The sequence below is a fragment of the Sinocyclocheilus anshuiensis genome, unplaced genomic scaffold, assembly GCF_001515605.1.
Source record: "Sinocyclocheilus anshuiensis isolate Anshui unplaced genomic scaffold, SAMN03320099.WGS_v1.1 scaffold222, whole genome shotgun sequence".
In the NCBI taxonomy this organism is placed as follows: Eukaryota; Metazoa; Chordata; class Actinopteri; order Cypriniformes; family Cyprinidae; genus Sinocyclocheilus; species Sinocyclocheilus anshuiensis.
Window position 1 is genome coordinate 2,721,197 of NW_015542408.1, and position 15,789 is coordinate 2,736,985.

The following is a 15,789-nucleotide window of genomic DNA, read 5'->3' on the forward strand; positions in this document are numbered from 1 at the left end:
GCAGCGACTGTGCCTCAAACAATGATGCCCGCTTTACAGCCCTCAAGGTCAGCCCTTATTGAAAGACTTTCATTTCCATATTTTAAGAGTGATGATCCTCATGAGTTTGCCATGCTGAACATGGCTTTGAAGAATCTGATGCCCCTAGAGGAAACTGAGCAATATAAGTATTTGAAGTTTGATGCAGCCCGACATTTAGCCTTGGCTTATGCCCATCATTCCCAGCCTTACACTACTGCTTTGAAGGCTCTCCAGAAAAGGTATGGTCAACCCCATCAGTTGGTGCTTCGGGAGATTGCTGCTATTAAGAACTTGCCAGCTGTACGTTCAGGAGATCCTGTTGGGTTTGGTCAATTTGCTGTACGAGTTCAAGCTCTTGTTGGCATGCTCCAGTCCTGGGATCATGAAGGAGCAAAAGAGTTATTTTGTGCATCACATGTCCATCAATTGCTCGGTAAGCTTCCAGCACAGCAGGTCGACAGTTTTGCAAGATATGCTAAAACTACTCGACCAGATGAACCTTATGACTTGGTAAATTTCTCTGTTTGGTTGGAAGAAGAATCAGAATGTCAGAATCTAGCTATCCAAGTGTTTGAACAATCTAGAGATGTGAAGTCCCAGACAAGAGAAGGGAGGCATACCAAGTCCCAATTTCAAACAGCTGCTTTCCTTCATGGGGTAAGTACAGAAGTGAATGTACCCACTCAGAGAAGGAAAACTGAAATTGCTAACAGTGAAATTATCAGACCACAGGAAAGGAATAAGGGCAGTAAACCATCTTGTGCATAATGCAGCTGCACTGATCACCATCTTAGTCGTTGCCCTGAATTCCAGAACTTTGATACAATAGCTAAACGGAAGTGGATTGCTGTCAACAACCGTTGTTGGAGATGTGGTTGGGCCCATAAATCATTCAACTGCGACCTGCAAAGAAAATGTCCAGTGTGTCAGAATCGTCACTTAGGAATATTGCATGAAGTAAATGCACACAAGCCAGATTCTGGGGTATTTTATTTGAGCAGACCAAGTGGCATTAACTCTGTTCATCTGAAAATTGTGAAGGTAGTTCTGAGCCACCAAGGAAAGACTCTGGAAACGTATGCCATATTAGATGACGGTTCAGAAAGGACCATGCTTATGTCTTCCGCGGCAGAATTTTTAGGTCTTCATGGGGCGGCAGAGTCATTGGTTATTCGAACCATCCGACAAGGCTCAGAGAAAATTGAAGGTGCTACTGTTTCTTTTTCAATTTCGCCAGCCGTCCATAAGCAGAGTAAATACAAAATATGCGAAGCCTTTACTGCTCAAAGGCTTGATTTACCTGAACAGACTTACCCAGTGCAGATCCTCCAGCGACGTTATCAACATCTAAGAGGCATCCCTCTGGAAGAGTTTCAGAAGGTTAAACCTGTGTTATTAGTGGGAGCTGATCATCCTCACCTTCTTTGTTCCAAAGAGCGAGTACGTTTCGGTCCTCCTGGAAGTCCAGCTGCTTTGCATACTCGTTTGGGGTGGACATTGCAGGAACCAACTTCTTTGGGTAAGAAGCTTAACTCGACCACACAGTGTTTCTTCCAAGCTTCCCTCTCCATGGATCAGTTGCATAAGGATGTGGAGAAGCTATGGCAAGTTGATGTACTTCCTTTCTCTCAGACTCCGAAGCATGCCCTGCGTTCTAAACAAGATAAGGAGGCTCTCGAGTGCTTGGAACAGGAAACAAAGTGTGAAGAAATTAATGGAATCAAGAGATATGTGACTCCTTTACTCCGAGCTAATAATGCACCAGTTCTTAAAGCATCCCCCGAGGCAGTAATGCCAGCTTTGCGTCGACTGGAGAGACAACTGGCTAAGGATCCAGATCGTGCAGTTATTTATGAGCAAGAGATTCAGAAACTCATTGAGGCTGGATGTGTGAAGAAACTGAAGTCCAATGAGATTGGATTAGGTGAGGAAGCCTGGTACATTCCCCACCATCTTGTGGAACATAATGGTATTTATGAGCAAGAGATTCAGAAACTCATTGAGGCTGGATGTGTGAAGAAACTGAAGTCCAATGAGATTGGATTAGGTGAGGAAGCCTGGTACATTCCCCACCATCTTGTGGAACATAATGGCAAGCATCGTGTGGTATTCAATTGTTCCTATCAGTATCAAGGTGAGAGTTTGAATGCATATTTGTTACCTGGACCAGTGCTGGGCCCTTCCATGATTGGAGTCTTACTACGGTTTAGAGAACATCCAGTTGCTATCAGTGGAGACATCTGGTCTATGTTCCATCAAATCCACCTCTTGCCTTCTGATTCATCGCTGTTACGTTTCTTATGGCGAAATATGAAAAGAAATGACGCCGCTGATGTTTATGAATGGCAGGTTTTGCCATTTGGTGCTACTTGTAGCCCTTGTTGCGCTACGTATGCTCTCCAGAATTGTGTGAAAAACCTTCCTGCCGGATTTCAAGATGTCAAGTCCTCTGTTCTGCATTCCTTTTATGTGGATAATTGCTTGCAAAGCTTTCCAAAAATCAAGACGCAAAAGAGATGCTTATGAACCTGCATTCTTTGTTAGTGGAAGGTGGGTTTGAGATTTGGCAATGGGCCAGCAATCAGATCTCTGTGGTAGATTATCTACCAGCTGATGCGCGTTCAGTAGACACTGATCTATGGTTGAGCCGTGACTGCACAGATCCGTGCGAGAGTACACTTGGATTAAGTTGGCACTGTTTGCAGGATACCTTGAGCTATAAGCATCGTCCAGTGGAGTATGCTGTTCTAACGTTACGTGTTCTATATCGAATACTCGCTCATCAGTATGATCCACTGGGTTTTATCATTCCATTCACGACACGTGCTAAAGTTCTTCTGCAACAGTTATGGACGAAGCCTACTAGAGAATGGGATGATCCAGATATCCCAGAAGGAATCAAGGCCGCCTGGATTGCATGGGAAGGAGAGTTACCAGATCTGGTTAAAATCCAAGTACCTCGATGGTATGAAGAAAGAACTGGGAAGATCCAGTCAGCAGAGAGCTTCATATATTCGGGGACGCATCAGAAAGGGCGTATGGTTCAGTTGCCTACATGCGTCTGATTAATGGAGATGGTGAGATTTCTGTTTCTCTTGTTATGGCTCGCTCAAGGGTAGCACCAAAGAAGACAATTTCTATTCCTCGTTTAGAATTGTGTGCCGCTCTTACCGGGGCTCAGCTAGCCAACTTGTTGCAACAGGAACTCACCTTGGCTATTGAAACAGTGACACTATGGTCTGATTCTACAACTGTGTTGACTTGGATCCAGTCTGAATCCTGCCGGTACAAGATCTTTGTGGCAAATCGCATTACAGAGATTCTTGAATATACTAGACCGGATCAATGGAGATATGTTGACACTGTAAGCAATCCAGCAGATGGCATCACTCGAGGCAAGAAGCTTTCTGAATTGTCTGCTACAAGTTCTTGGTTTCAAGGACCTACTGTACCTTTTTATACTTGAACTCTCAGCAATGGCCAAAATCTCCAGCATCAAGTCCCGATGAGGTCGGTACTGAACTCAGAAAACCTTTGTTCTTTGGACTTAATCAGACACCAGCAAACTTTCCAAGTTTTGATTTGCTTCAATTTAATACCTGGTCAGAGTTGATTGCAGCGACAGTTGAAACCCTCTCTTTGGATTCTGGAGATGACACCAAACCTTATCAAACACAAGCAGAATTGTATCTCCTGCGTCAAGCCCAGATGGAGGATTTCCCTGAGGAATATAAACTGCTTAAAGATGGTAATGAAGTTCCCCGACACAGCCGTTTAGTTCACTTGGCACCTGAGTATGATCCAGTGACAGAGCTGATAAGAGTGGGTAGACGACTCCGTCAAAGTGAAGATTTGGATTCTGAAGCTATTTATCCAATTGTCTTAGACCCGAAGAATCATGTTACCAAACTTTTGGTTGCTGACTTTGATTAAATTTTGTGTCATCCAGGACCACAAAGAGTGTTCACCCAGCTTCGTCGGAAATACTGGGTTCTGAGAGGGCAACAGTTAATAAAGAAAATTCAGAGGTCATGTCTTGAGTGTAAAAAGTGGAAAGGTATGCCTTCAGTCCCCAGAATGGCTGATCTACCAATTTCCAGGCTTCGATTGTATAAGCCTCCCTTTTGGTCGACGGGTATGGATTGTTTTGGGCCTTTAAGCATCAAAGTAGGTCGCCAACATGAGAAAAGATGGGGCATTATATTTAAATGCCAGACAACACGGTGTATTCATTTGGAACTACTTTCTGGTATGGATACAGATAGTTTTCTTCTGGCCTTTCGAAGATTTGTAGCTCGTAGAGGTCGGCCCTATGAAATATTGTCTGATCAAGGGACTAATTTCAAGGGAGGAGAAGGAGAACTTCGGAAGGCATTTTCTCAACTTAGTCCTTCATTTCAGGAGATGCTTGCCCTCCAACAAATTAAATTCTCCTTCAATCCACCATACTCGCCCCATTTTGGAGGTACTTGGGAACGAGAGATACGGTCTGTTAAGACAGCATTACAAGTAGTTCTGGGAGCACAAGTGGTCTCGGAGGAAGTTCTGTATACAGTGCTTGTTGAAATTGAAGAGTTGTTCAACTCAAAACCTCTCGGCTATGTGTCTTCGAATATTTCAGACCTGGATCCCATTACTCCAAATATTCTACTGATGGGGCGGCGAGATGCATCCCTTCCACAAGTGATGTATGCAGATTCAAAGCTACTTACCCGTAGAAAGTGGAGACACAGTCAAGTTCTTGCTGATCGATTCTGGGCCAGTTTCATCAAGGATTATCTTCCTAATCTTCAGATTCGTCAAAAGTGGAAACTTGATGGCAATCCTATTGCGCCTTCTACGAAGGTCATGATTGTGGACCCCCAGCTTCCTCGTGGACGCTGGCCTGTAGGGACTGTCAGCAAGACCTTTTCGAGTTCTGATGGGAAAATAAGAGTTGCTGAAATTTTCAGTGAAGGGAAGCATTTAATTCGTCCTGTCAGCCGTCTAATTGTTCTTCCTGAATTGACTGATGATGGCGATAGCACAGTAGTATAAATTTTCTTGTATACAAATATGTTAACATATTTGGGGGCGGCTGTAGAAAATTCTGCTGTGATCTGATTGGTTGACTGAGTCCTGATAAGAACACCTGTGGTCTCTTACTAATCAAGCCTTAGTCTCAATGTGTTTGTGTGTGTGAGAAGCAGTCTCTTTACTCATACATGGCCTGTGTGGAATTGTTGTGTTGGTGACAATAAAGCAACAATTGCCAGCACTTGTAACCATGGAAATGTCTACTCCTACTGGTTGAGAAAATAAAATGGAAACATGAGATTGATGACTGAATGAGTTTTAATGGACTCACCATTCCGGTAGCAATAGCCAAATCAGCCTAAGATTTCTTCCAATTTTTTACAGTTAGCAACTATTCATTACATTGTGAAATAAAGTTTTATAAAAGTTTTGTTTAGCACTTGTTTTAATGTTTCTTAATATGAAAACACTGAATACGAAAATCACATTACTTTTTGAATGAATGAGTGATGAAACATTTAAAGGTATTATTACTAATGCAAAAAAATTGCATGGTACATGCATAATACTGAGCTAAAAACAACAGTTTAACATAAACAGTTACCATAAGTGAGTGTTAACAGCTCTCCCATCATCAGGCACCTGCAGTGTTTGTTATACAGCTGACAGTGTTTTTCTTCTTTTCCATAGGAGGTTTGTGATGAATGACACACTCTTCAGTGATCTGGTAGAAGCTTCTCGAGACTTACCAGGAAACCGGTGGTCAATAGGAGGAAATGCACCTGTCATGGCCAGCAGGATGGCACTGGAAGGATGTGATGTGCTTTTAGGGGGCAGTTTCAGCATCGAGTTCACAGATATCCTCTCACAGCGTATCACAGGTGCTGTAATGCTCTTACTTTCAGCGTTATGCTAAAAGCCTTTTCTAGTCAACATTGTAAATATAACAAGAACACTTTAAAATCTTAACTTCCATATTTATCATCGCATTGAATTATTTCATCTCTCCTCAGTGGCTGGAAACACAGTGGATGAGCCAGACATCCATCTGATCCTGGAGTATCCCACAGGTGCCACATGGGGGCCGTACACCTCCCGAAGGGCCAACAGGTAGGCTGATTTACTTTCAGATTTTTCATCTTAACTGTACTTTCAATCTAAACTTTCTGTGAGTGTTTGAAATTTGTTTTTTTTTCTTGCATTGCTGTTAGGTATATTGTCCATAGCGATGACCATAATCCATATCTGGACTCTATGGAGCAATTTCAGGAGAAGCTGAACAGCTTCAAACCAGATCTGCTTGTTGTAGGAGGACTACAGATGATGGACAGCTTCCCTTTCAAACAAGGTAAGTGAATGAAGACACACAAGGGCAATAATTAAATTTCATTAATAACATTTACAAACATTATTGCATAATGCTCAACAAATCAGTATTTAATTGACTTTCAAATAACAATATGAATTTTGTAACAATATGTATTTTAATTATTATATACGTCAGCCCATGTGTGGATCAGTGGCAGTTTGGAGGTAAACTGAACTCTGTACTGTCACATGGTGAGATTAGCATGTTTTCCCAGCTGCCCTGGGAAAGTAGACTGACTGTAACAACTCGTAGCACTCAGTGATTTTGTTTGCTTTGCTTTGCTTTTCTGTCTGCCCTAGAGGGAAATTAGTTTTACTAATATTTGCTGTAAATTTGTTTTAAGTGATATTTAGACCTAAAGGTGAAAATGCTTAAAGTGTTTAGCTAAATGAAGCTGTATATAAACAGTAATAAAACAAAGATTGTTAGAGTACATTTTATAAGAGAATACTATTTCAGTATTTCTACTTTAGAGTTTCGTTTAATTTAATGTTTTGCATGCCATTTCTTTTTGTAATTAATTGAGAGATTTGCTTCGAAGTAAAGACTTTTCAGTGTGTAAAAATATTTTATTAAGTTGTAAATGAAATGAAGATTATTTGAGTATATTTTACAAGAAAGTACTATTTCAGTCTTTTACTTCAAAATGTAGCAATCAAAAAATAGCGATTTCTGAGGGAACGTTGTTTTTATGCCATTTCTTTTCAGTGTACTTCACTCTTAATGTTCCATTAACCATTTAACTATAGGGATGTAATGATTCACTCAACTCAAGATGCGATACGATTCACGATACTGATTTTCCGATACGATTTTCTCACAATTTTTTTAACAAAATGAGATTTAAGGCAAATTATAAATGAAAAAGTGTCATTTTATTATTTCTCAGACAAAATGCTGCAAATTTAAATATGTCAAATAACAAAACTAAAGTGAAATGTTAAAACTTAAATATTACAAATAAAAGAAATCTGAGCTAAGGCTTTGTCTGTGCTCTTTCCATTTAAAATTCGAGGCAGTCACTGCATTTTAATCACAGTCCAAACAAAGATGCGGCATACATGTCGCATGAGCAGTTTCTGATTTAAATTAGATTGTATAATTTCGAAATTTGAAGCAAAAACAGAATAGTCTGACATTAGCTTTGTGAAACTATAGTACATAAAACATCTGAAGGAAACAGAACCAGCAGACGATCTGAATGAGAACGCAAATTCACTCTCTGACAGCAGGTGACGTAATGACCGAATTTTCATTTTTGGGTGAACTAACCCTTTAAAATCAGGGTTTCTGCTGTATTAATTAGGAGATTCTATAATAACTCTGTTTCCTCTAGGAGAGCGTGAGGCTCTGCTGGGAAAGCTGGCGAAGATGTTGTCCTCCGCGTCCCCGCAGACCGCTGTCCATTTCGAGATGGCCAGCTTCATAGATGAGAGTCTGATGTCAGATCTCCTAGAGTTTGTTCTTCCTCACTCCGACTCGTTAGGCATGAACGAGCAAGAGCTGCCCAATCTCCTGAGCATTTTCCGTGGCAGCAACTTGACCGTGCTTTCCGACCCCAACCCACGCGTAGCTACAGTGCTGGACCAGATGCGAGAACTCTACCGCCTGGTAGACCAGCGCCACTGGGAGGCTGGGACGGGTCGGCCACTCACACGCCTTCACGTCCACACACTGGCTTTCCAGGCCATCATCGTCAAACGTGGCTCCAAGTGGAAGAACACCATGTCAGCCACAGCCAAAGCATCTCTGACCGCCAACCGGCACGTCTGCGGCTCGCCGGACATAGATCTCAGTAAAGCGCGGCTGATCATGGACGAATCGTTCTCCATTAGCAGGCAAGAAGGAAGTCAGAGAATTCCACTCCAGGAATCTCGACCCGTTTCCTGCTGGGATGAGGACGGCTATGAGGTTTGCGTGGCTCCTGTGCTGGTGTGCACTGAGGTATACCAGACTGCTGGAGGAGGAGACAACATCTCTGCCGCTGGGCTTGTACTGCAGATCTGAATAAGAGACGTCTTTTGTCTTTTTTTTTTCTTTTCTTTTATTGCATTCTTTTATTTTTTTGTGGAAACACATCGAGACAGATCATGTGCAATACAAACATTGGGTCCAGCTAATATAAAGTTGGGTGAATCTCACAAAACCTGTCAACAACATATCCACATCTTATTTCGCCCTTAAACCACAAGAAACAAATTGGAGATTTTGCTTTTATACATTTTTTAAAATGTATAAGTTTATTATTTTTTAAATATTATTTTTTTCACAATTAAGCACATTTTTTAATCTAATTCTAATTTCTGCATTGTCTTTGTGCTGATTTTTAAATTGCATTTAAAAATTCATTTTACTACAGTATTTTTTATTTTAATATAATAAAAAATACTGTATTATAGTAATGAGAATATAATGAAAATGCAATGTCATGGATGCATTACATACATGAAAATGTGCCTAATTGTCATGAAAATAATGTGTCAATGCCACTATTTTATTTTGATTTTTGTGTAAAATATGATCTGGATACTTCATAATGAGATTCACCGAGTTATCCCACCTATAGGTCCTATGTTTTTGTTTTCAGTTTGTTTTTCTTGAATCCTATCCAGAACCTTTATGTCTTAAAATGTCTTCGTAATCATTCACTTCACGCACATTAATCCAACAGGGGCCAGTAATCTTGAAATAATACACAGAAGAATCTTTGAACACCCAGAGCTCATTATATTATGACTGAAATCAATCAATGCAGATGCACAGTAGCCTACTATGTTAATGTCAAATGGAAATGCAGATAAATTTAGCATGACTGAAGTGTTATGGGGTCCATATTTTACCTAACATTGCTTTATCCTCATTGGTCGGATATTATTGCTTGCTTGTTTTATGCTCCGCCCACTGAAGTCACGTCTTTGTTCTCATTCCGTAGCAGCATCATATTCCACTTTAAGACAAGGGATTGAGCAGTTACACATTATCACAAACATGGAAACAATTCTTTCTTCGTCTTATTTATGTCTTTAAGCTTATTTTACAACACCTTGACTGAATTCAAACACATACACCTTTTAATTAAGGGAACATGACTTGATTTTAACTCTAGGGAAGTGGAATGTTTTAAGGATAGTAATTTTAGCTTGTGTGGGTGTATCTCATGAGAGAATGTGTCCCAGTCATATTTCACCCCAAAATTAAAAGATAGAAATATATTATAGTAATCTCAACTGAAAATAATTGGAATTACAAATAAAACTCAAGTAAAAAAACAAAACAAAACATAATGCTATAAAAGGAGAGGTGTGTTATTTCTGTTCCATTAGCATTATAATAATCAAATATTATTTTATTTTATTGTTTATTTATTTTTAGTTTTTCATGTATTTTCATGTTTATTTTTTTTTGTTTTTATTTTATTATTCTTCTTCTTTTTTTTTTTGACCTGGCCATGCTTTCATGAGATTCGCCTTAGTACTTTAGTTATGTTTGAGTTCGAATGAGGAACTATTCTTGGCATGGATGCAACAGGAAGCCAAAACCACTTACAAAAACGTCCTGCGTGTATGTATTTTCAGGAGGAGGATTTGAAGAACTTCAGCAACGGTGATTTTTACCTCTCAGAAATATCAAATCTGTCGTAATCATAGTTGTGGGTGTCTCTTTTAACAGATTCAGAAACATCTAAGAAAATCTGAGCCCTGACTTCCTTGCAGTCACATCTTCCATTAGTCACCCTGAGTGCAAATTATTACCCACCTCCTAGTGCCTATAAAAATATACCCAGCTTAACTGATGTCCATCATGATTATATTGTATACCTGCATTTATTTATGTGATGGGTACTTGTCTATGCTAGTGTAACCCGATGTCGGACAGGAGATGGATGTTAAAGATGTCCCACCCTATGAGAGATATCAGAGTGAGTGCTTTGAGACGCTTGCCAGCTGATATATGAAATATGTCTCAGGGATTACAGTAGCCTGGATGTCTAAGATCCACAACACTTGAGTTCGAACCAATTTAGCTGTGACAGAGAGGAGCTGGTGTGATTCTGGATGAGATCTGAGCCTGTAGCATACTGACCAACTGAAGGTCCAGTCGATTTGAAGAATCTTTTTTTAATAAGGGTTTATGCATGTATGAAGTAATTGTAGCATTGGAATGGTTTATTACAGGATGGTGGTAAGAGTATTGAATGTTGTGCTGCCTAAGCTGGAAATGAGTTGTTATGAAATGCCTTTATCTCTTTCCTTCTTTTGTCTTGGCCATGTGTGGTCTGTCAGCAACCGCTGTTCTGAAGGGAAAAGACTCATTTTTGAATGACTTTGGATTTGTATGTAATAAAATATTACATTCCATTTATGGTACACTATTGTGTATTTGTGATTGTTTTATTGACTTTTGGTCATTTCAGTTAGAATATTTGGGAAAAGTTGAGGTCAAATCAACACTTTTGGTTTGGTTCATGAATGTTTCTTACTGTTTAGGAAAATATTTCAAAATATTTAGAAATACAATGGGGGTCAAAAAGTGTCCCTGTGAAAATCTGAAAATCTTTTTCCTTTGGACCTGAAACATTTTAAGATAGATAGATAGATAGATAGATAGATTAAAATTAGTGCTGTCAAACGATTAATCGCGATTAATCGCATCCAAAATAAAAGTTTTGTTTACATAATATATGTATGTCTACTGTGTATATTTATTATGCATATATAAATACACATGCATGTATTTAAGAAAAATATGTTACGTTTATATATTTATATATGACATGAATATAAAATATATACACAAATGTAAATATTTTAAAAATGTATATTCTGTATGTGTGTGTCTTTATATATACATAATAAATATACACAGTACACACATATATTATGTAAACAAAAACGTTTATTTTGGATGCGATTAATCGCGATTAATTGTTTGACAGCACTAATTAAAATATTAAAATCTATATGAATTGATCGTGTGTATGTGTAAAAAAAGATGCACAAAGTAGGCCTGTCTGAAATTGCTAAATGTATGTACTTACATTAATATATATTTATATAAAAAGGACTTTATTTTGTACACTCTGTTATTGTGTTGATTTAATACTTTTTTCATAGTATATTTATTTTGAAATTACATAATTAAATAACGCTGTAGTTAAAATCTTCAAATGTAAAAATACTGTAAAGACGCGAACTTTTATTTTTTAGTATCCAACTTTTATTGTGAAAGACTAGCCGCTTGCCGCTCAAAAGAATCTGATTGGTCGATATAGTGTCCAATCACAGAGCTCGTTGATCGCAGGTGGCAGAGGGCGAGCCGAGGCGCTGTAGAGTCTGCTGCTGTTAATGCTGAGCACTTACTTACGATTATAGTTAATCATAGTCAATTACAATGAGCTCCATTGGGACCGGGGTGAGTGGATTTAATAATACAAAATGTATCATAGTGTTTGAATGAGATCTGATCCAGAAAGAGCGATTAAATAAGCAATGCGTGTATGTCTGTGTCATTCTGAAGCTAACAAGCTAACGTTACTGCTAGTGTGCAGGATCTGCATTAGTTTTTTTTTTCCCTGTTCCAACCTAATTAAAGTTAATAAAGAGTTTTCATATATAAGTAGTGTACGTTATTTTCATTTACATGGGTTAATTGTGTATTTTTTGCACTACTTGGCCCCTGCTGAGTCACTGCTCGTTAACAATGAATGATAGCAGTTCAAATGAAAAGTCTCCGTGGAGGTAAAGTGAAAGTAACGTTAAATGTGTTGTGCAGTAAGAAAGCTGCTTTGCACTTGAGTTTATTCAGCCTCGTCATTGATGCCCAACTCTGTTTATTATTATTGCAAACTCTTTGAATAGTTTATTTTTATTAAATGAACACTAGTAATAATTGTTGACAGTATTTCCCTTCTCCCTCTCCAGTATGATTTATCCGCCTCCACCTTCTCACCTGATGGAAGGGTATTTCAGGTCGAATATGCCATGAAGGCTGTAGAAAATAGCAGGTAATTAATTAAATACTACTACACTTGAAATAATTGAAACCAGAAACATGTACATTTTGATGTGTTGCGCTGAGAAAGGCTTTACCTTTATTTTAATAACACCAACAAATAACAATATATTTTTGAATGTTTCGTATTTGATGTCTGATGAAAGTACAAGTACAAATTAAAGGCACAATATGTAAGATTTGTTTTATTAAAATATCCAAAAACCACTAGAACAGTGTTATATATTTTGCTGACTTGTGTACTTGCTAGGGCTGCACGATAAATCGAAATGGAATCGAGATCGCGATTCGACAGAAGCTGCGATTGTCATGCGTATCTTTCAGTGAAGCACGGTTCTGTGATCAGCAGTAAATCTCTAGAAAACATGGAAACACCAAAGATGCTTTAATATGTTGTGAGTTTTAATAGACCGGTGACGACTGCACAGAATAGCATAATAACAGAACTTTCAAATGTATCTAGTATGATAAAACAGCGCTGCTTTTTTTCCCCCACATAAGAACGACCGGAAGGAGCGGAAGCGGTCGACTGTGGCATAATAAACGCTCCGCTGCTTTCGAGCCGTGTGTCACGCTCGTTCAGCACCTCGTTTCGCTACTACGCCTTTGCCTCTTTGTTTATTTTGAATACGCGCCCCTAACGGTGAAAATTACATATTGTACCTTTAAGTAGGGGTTCTCCGATCAGGACTTTTGAGACCGATCACAGGAAGCAGTATCTGCCGATACCGATCTTTTTAAAGCCTTCTTTTTATCATGTAAAATTATTTATAGTAAGACTCCAATCAGGAATTTTAGACCTTTATTCAGGGCCCGAATTTCATTTTTGAAAATGAATTCCCTTCTTAGGTGACTCTTGTGAGGGGACTTTTTTAATTTGAGGGGTGGAGGGGGGCATTTTTTAGAAATTTTTTTAAGAAAAATATATTTATCTCACCTAAATGTTTGATCATGCAGTGCATTTTTGTTTTTACAATTGTGCAGTTGTTGCTTACACACAGCACAAGCCTGATTTTGTGAGCTGTGTGTGAGGCGGCCTTTTACACCAGGTTCACACATACTCCGTTTGCAGTGTATATGCAGTCCATGTGCGGTATGTAAGAGGTGCAGAAGCAGCAGGTGCTTACTGTGCTTTCAGGCAGGAATCTGCAACTGATCCGTGGCTGTTTACTACAAACACAACATATTATCCATGGTCTCCAGGAGAGCGACCAAGCGCTGAATGGTTTAAACTGGCAAAAATTCAAAAGAAATGCAATTTATAAACTTTAGTGACGATGCGACACTGCCTCGATTGTGCAAGTGACAATTCCTGTGTCAACTGTGCAGCTCGCTTATATTGCAGACGCGATTTAATTTGAAGCCATTTGCACATTTTGAGAGAAAGAGAGTGCGTGCGGTGATTCACTCACGCTGTTTGTGAAATTATGTCTCCCAGAAAGTTTTCAAATTAGCTACTTTCTAAGTTATTTAATGAAGAAATATGAACTGTACCTCACCTTCAGCATTACACTTATTTCACCTGCGCCGGACAGAGACGATATCGGCCGATAGTGGTCGGTAGCCGATCAATCGGAGCACCCCTAATATTAAGTTAATAATAATTGTTTTTTGCCGTTCATCAGCACAGCAATTGGCATCCGCTGCAAAGATGGAGTCGTGTTTGGTGTAGAGAAGTTGGTTCTGTCCAAGTTGTATGAGGAAGGCTCCAATAAACGCATCTTCAATATTGATCGGCATGTTGGAATGGTAAGAACATTGAGAATGCTGTTTAAACAAGTGCTCAAAACATGTCCAGTAATTTATCATTAGTAACTTATTTTTGTCAAGTTCTGTCAAATACCAAATATTTGAGGTTTCACTGACATTACTCTGATGGCAGTAAATTAGATTGCAGTGTCACATTATAGGTGCTAGGTTCCATTATTTTACTTTAAAATCAATTACATCCATGTGATTATTTAGATTTAGTGCAATGACACTTTAAATTATAATAGTCAAAAAGCTTAATCCATGTTCACATACCTTTGTTTGTAATTGAATTGTTTGTTGACATTGAATTTTTTTGTCTAACAAACTAAAAATATAACCTGCTATTAAGTTTGTGGTTGGTAATAAATAAATGTGTGTGTATATATATATATATATATATATATATATACACAAAGAAATATCATTAGAATTTAAAATAACTGTTTTCTTTGTAATGCATTTCAAAATGTAATTTATTACTGCAATGGTTAAGCTGAAGACTGGAGTAAGGGCTGCTGAAAATTCAGCGTCACATCATTATTCAGAAATGATTGTACATGCTGATTTGGTGCTCAAGAATCTTATTATTATACATATACTATACATTACATTATTTTCAGGATTCTTTGATGAACAGAAAACTAGCATTTATTTAAAATAGATATATATTTTGTAACATTAAAAAATATCTTTACTTACTGTCACTTTTGATCAATTTAATGTGTCCTTACTGAATAAAAGTATTAATTTATTAAAAAACTTTTGTTTGGAAGTGTAAATCTCTACATATATGAATCTCTGTCTGTATGTCTTCTAGGCTGTGGCTGGTCTTCTAGCAGATGCACGATCGCTCTCAGAAGTGTCCAGAGAAGAGGCTTCAAACTTCCGCTCCAACTATGGCCATGACATCCCACTGAAGGTAAGAGATTGACTAAAGCAATAGATCGGACAAAAATGAACATTCTAACGCCATTTACTCACCATCAGTCATTTCTTCACTCTAAAATGACCAAGTCTATATGACTCGTGTGCTGTGTTAAATTAAGTCTTATATTATTTGTGTATATACACGAAACAAAGAATGGACATTTTTAAATCAAACAGGTAGACAATGCATGAAGAAATCTGAAAAGAGGTGCTGGTCATTGATATACTTTTCATATTTTCCAAACAGCATCTTGCAGACAGAGTGGCCATGTATGTCCATGCTTACACATTATACAGCGCTGTGAGGCCTTTTGGATGCAGGTAGGTCTTTTGCATTTGTTTCAGTAATGCATTTTCATTTGCATTTATAATTGCATAATGCAAGTTTCATTTCTTATAAGTTTGTATATGTTTTTAACTTTTTATTTAACCCTTCAGTTTCATCCTGGGATCTTATGATGAAGATGATGGTCCACAGCTCTACATGGTTGACCCTTCTGGGATTTCATACGTAAGAGCTCTCTTTGCATAAACTAGTATCTCTGTTAATCAGCACTTTATTACTTACTATACACACTTTACTAAATGTATTTCTCATTATTTTGAAAATCTTTTGATTTAAAGGTTTCTGCTTAAATGACTAACTAGTTTTGTAGACAAATGTAAGTTTGAATGTATGAATTTCTTTACTA

At 38.2% G+C, this 15,789-nt stretch overlaps 2 protein-coding genes across 2 annotated transcripts in view; both read left to right on the top strand.

The window, feature by feature from the left end:
- Nucleotides 1-8,625, top strand: part of LOC107693168 (ADP-dependent glucokinase-like) — a 17,278-nt gene extending 8,653 nt beyond the window's left edge. The window contains exons 3-6 of the mRNA XM_016492454.1: nucleotides 5,728-5,918; nucleotides 6,051-6,147; nucleotides 6,249-6,385; nucleotides 7,743-8,625. Of these exons, the coding sequence (XP_016347940.1) occupies nucleotides 5,728-5,918; nucleotides 6,051-6,147; nucleotides 6,249-6,385; nucleotides 7,743-8,413 (1,096 nt within the window). The 3' untranslated portion in view covers nucleotides 8,414-8,625. The remainder of the gene's footprint in view (nucleotides 1-5,727; nucleotides 5,919-6,050; nucleotides 6,148-6,248; nucleotides 6,386-7,742) is intronic.
- Nucleotides 8,626-11,673: 3,048 nt separating this feature from the next.
- LOC107693072 (proteasome subunit alpha type-3-like) overlaps nucleotides 11,674-15,789 on the top strand; it is a 4,332-nt gene continuing 216 nt past the window's right edge. Inside the window, exons 1-6 of the mRNA XM_016492317.1 lie at nucleotides 11,674-11,818; nucleotides 12,328-12,410; nucleotides 14,044-14,167; nucleotides 14,988-15,089; nucleotides 15,345-15,418; nucleotides 15,536-15,608. Of these exons, the coding sequence (XP_016347803.1) occupies nucleotides 11,798-11,818; nucleotides 12,328-12,410; nucleotides 14,044-14,167; nucleotides 14,988-15,089; nucleotides 15,345-15,418; nucleotides 15,536-15,608 (477 nt within the window). The 5' untranslated portion in view covers nucleotides 11,674-11,797. The remainder of the gene's footprint in view (nucleotides 11,819-12,327; nucleotides 12,411-14,043; nucleotides 14,168-14,987; nucleotides 15,090-15,344; nucleotides 15,419-15,535; nucleotides 15,609-15,789) is intronic.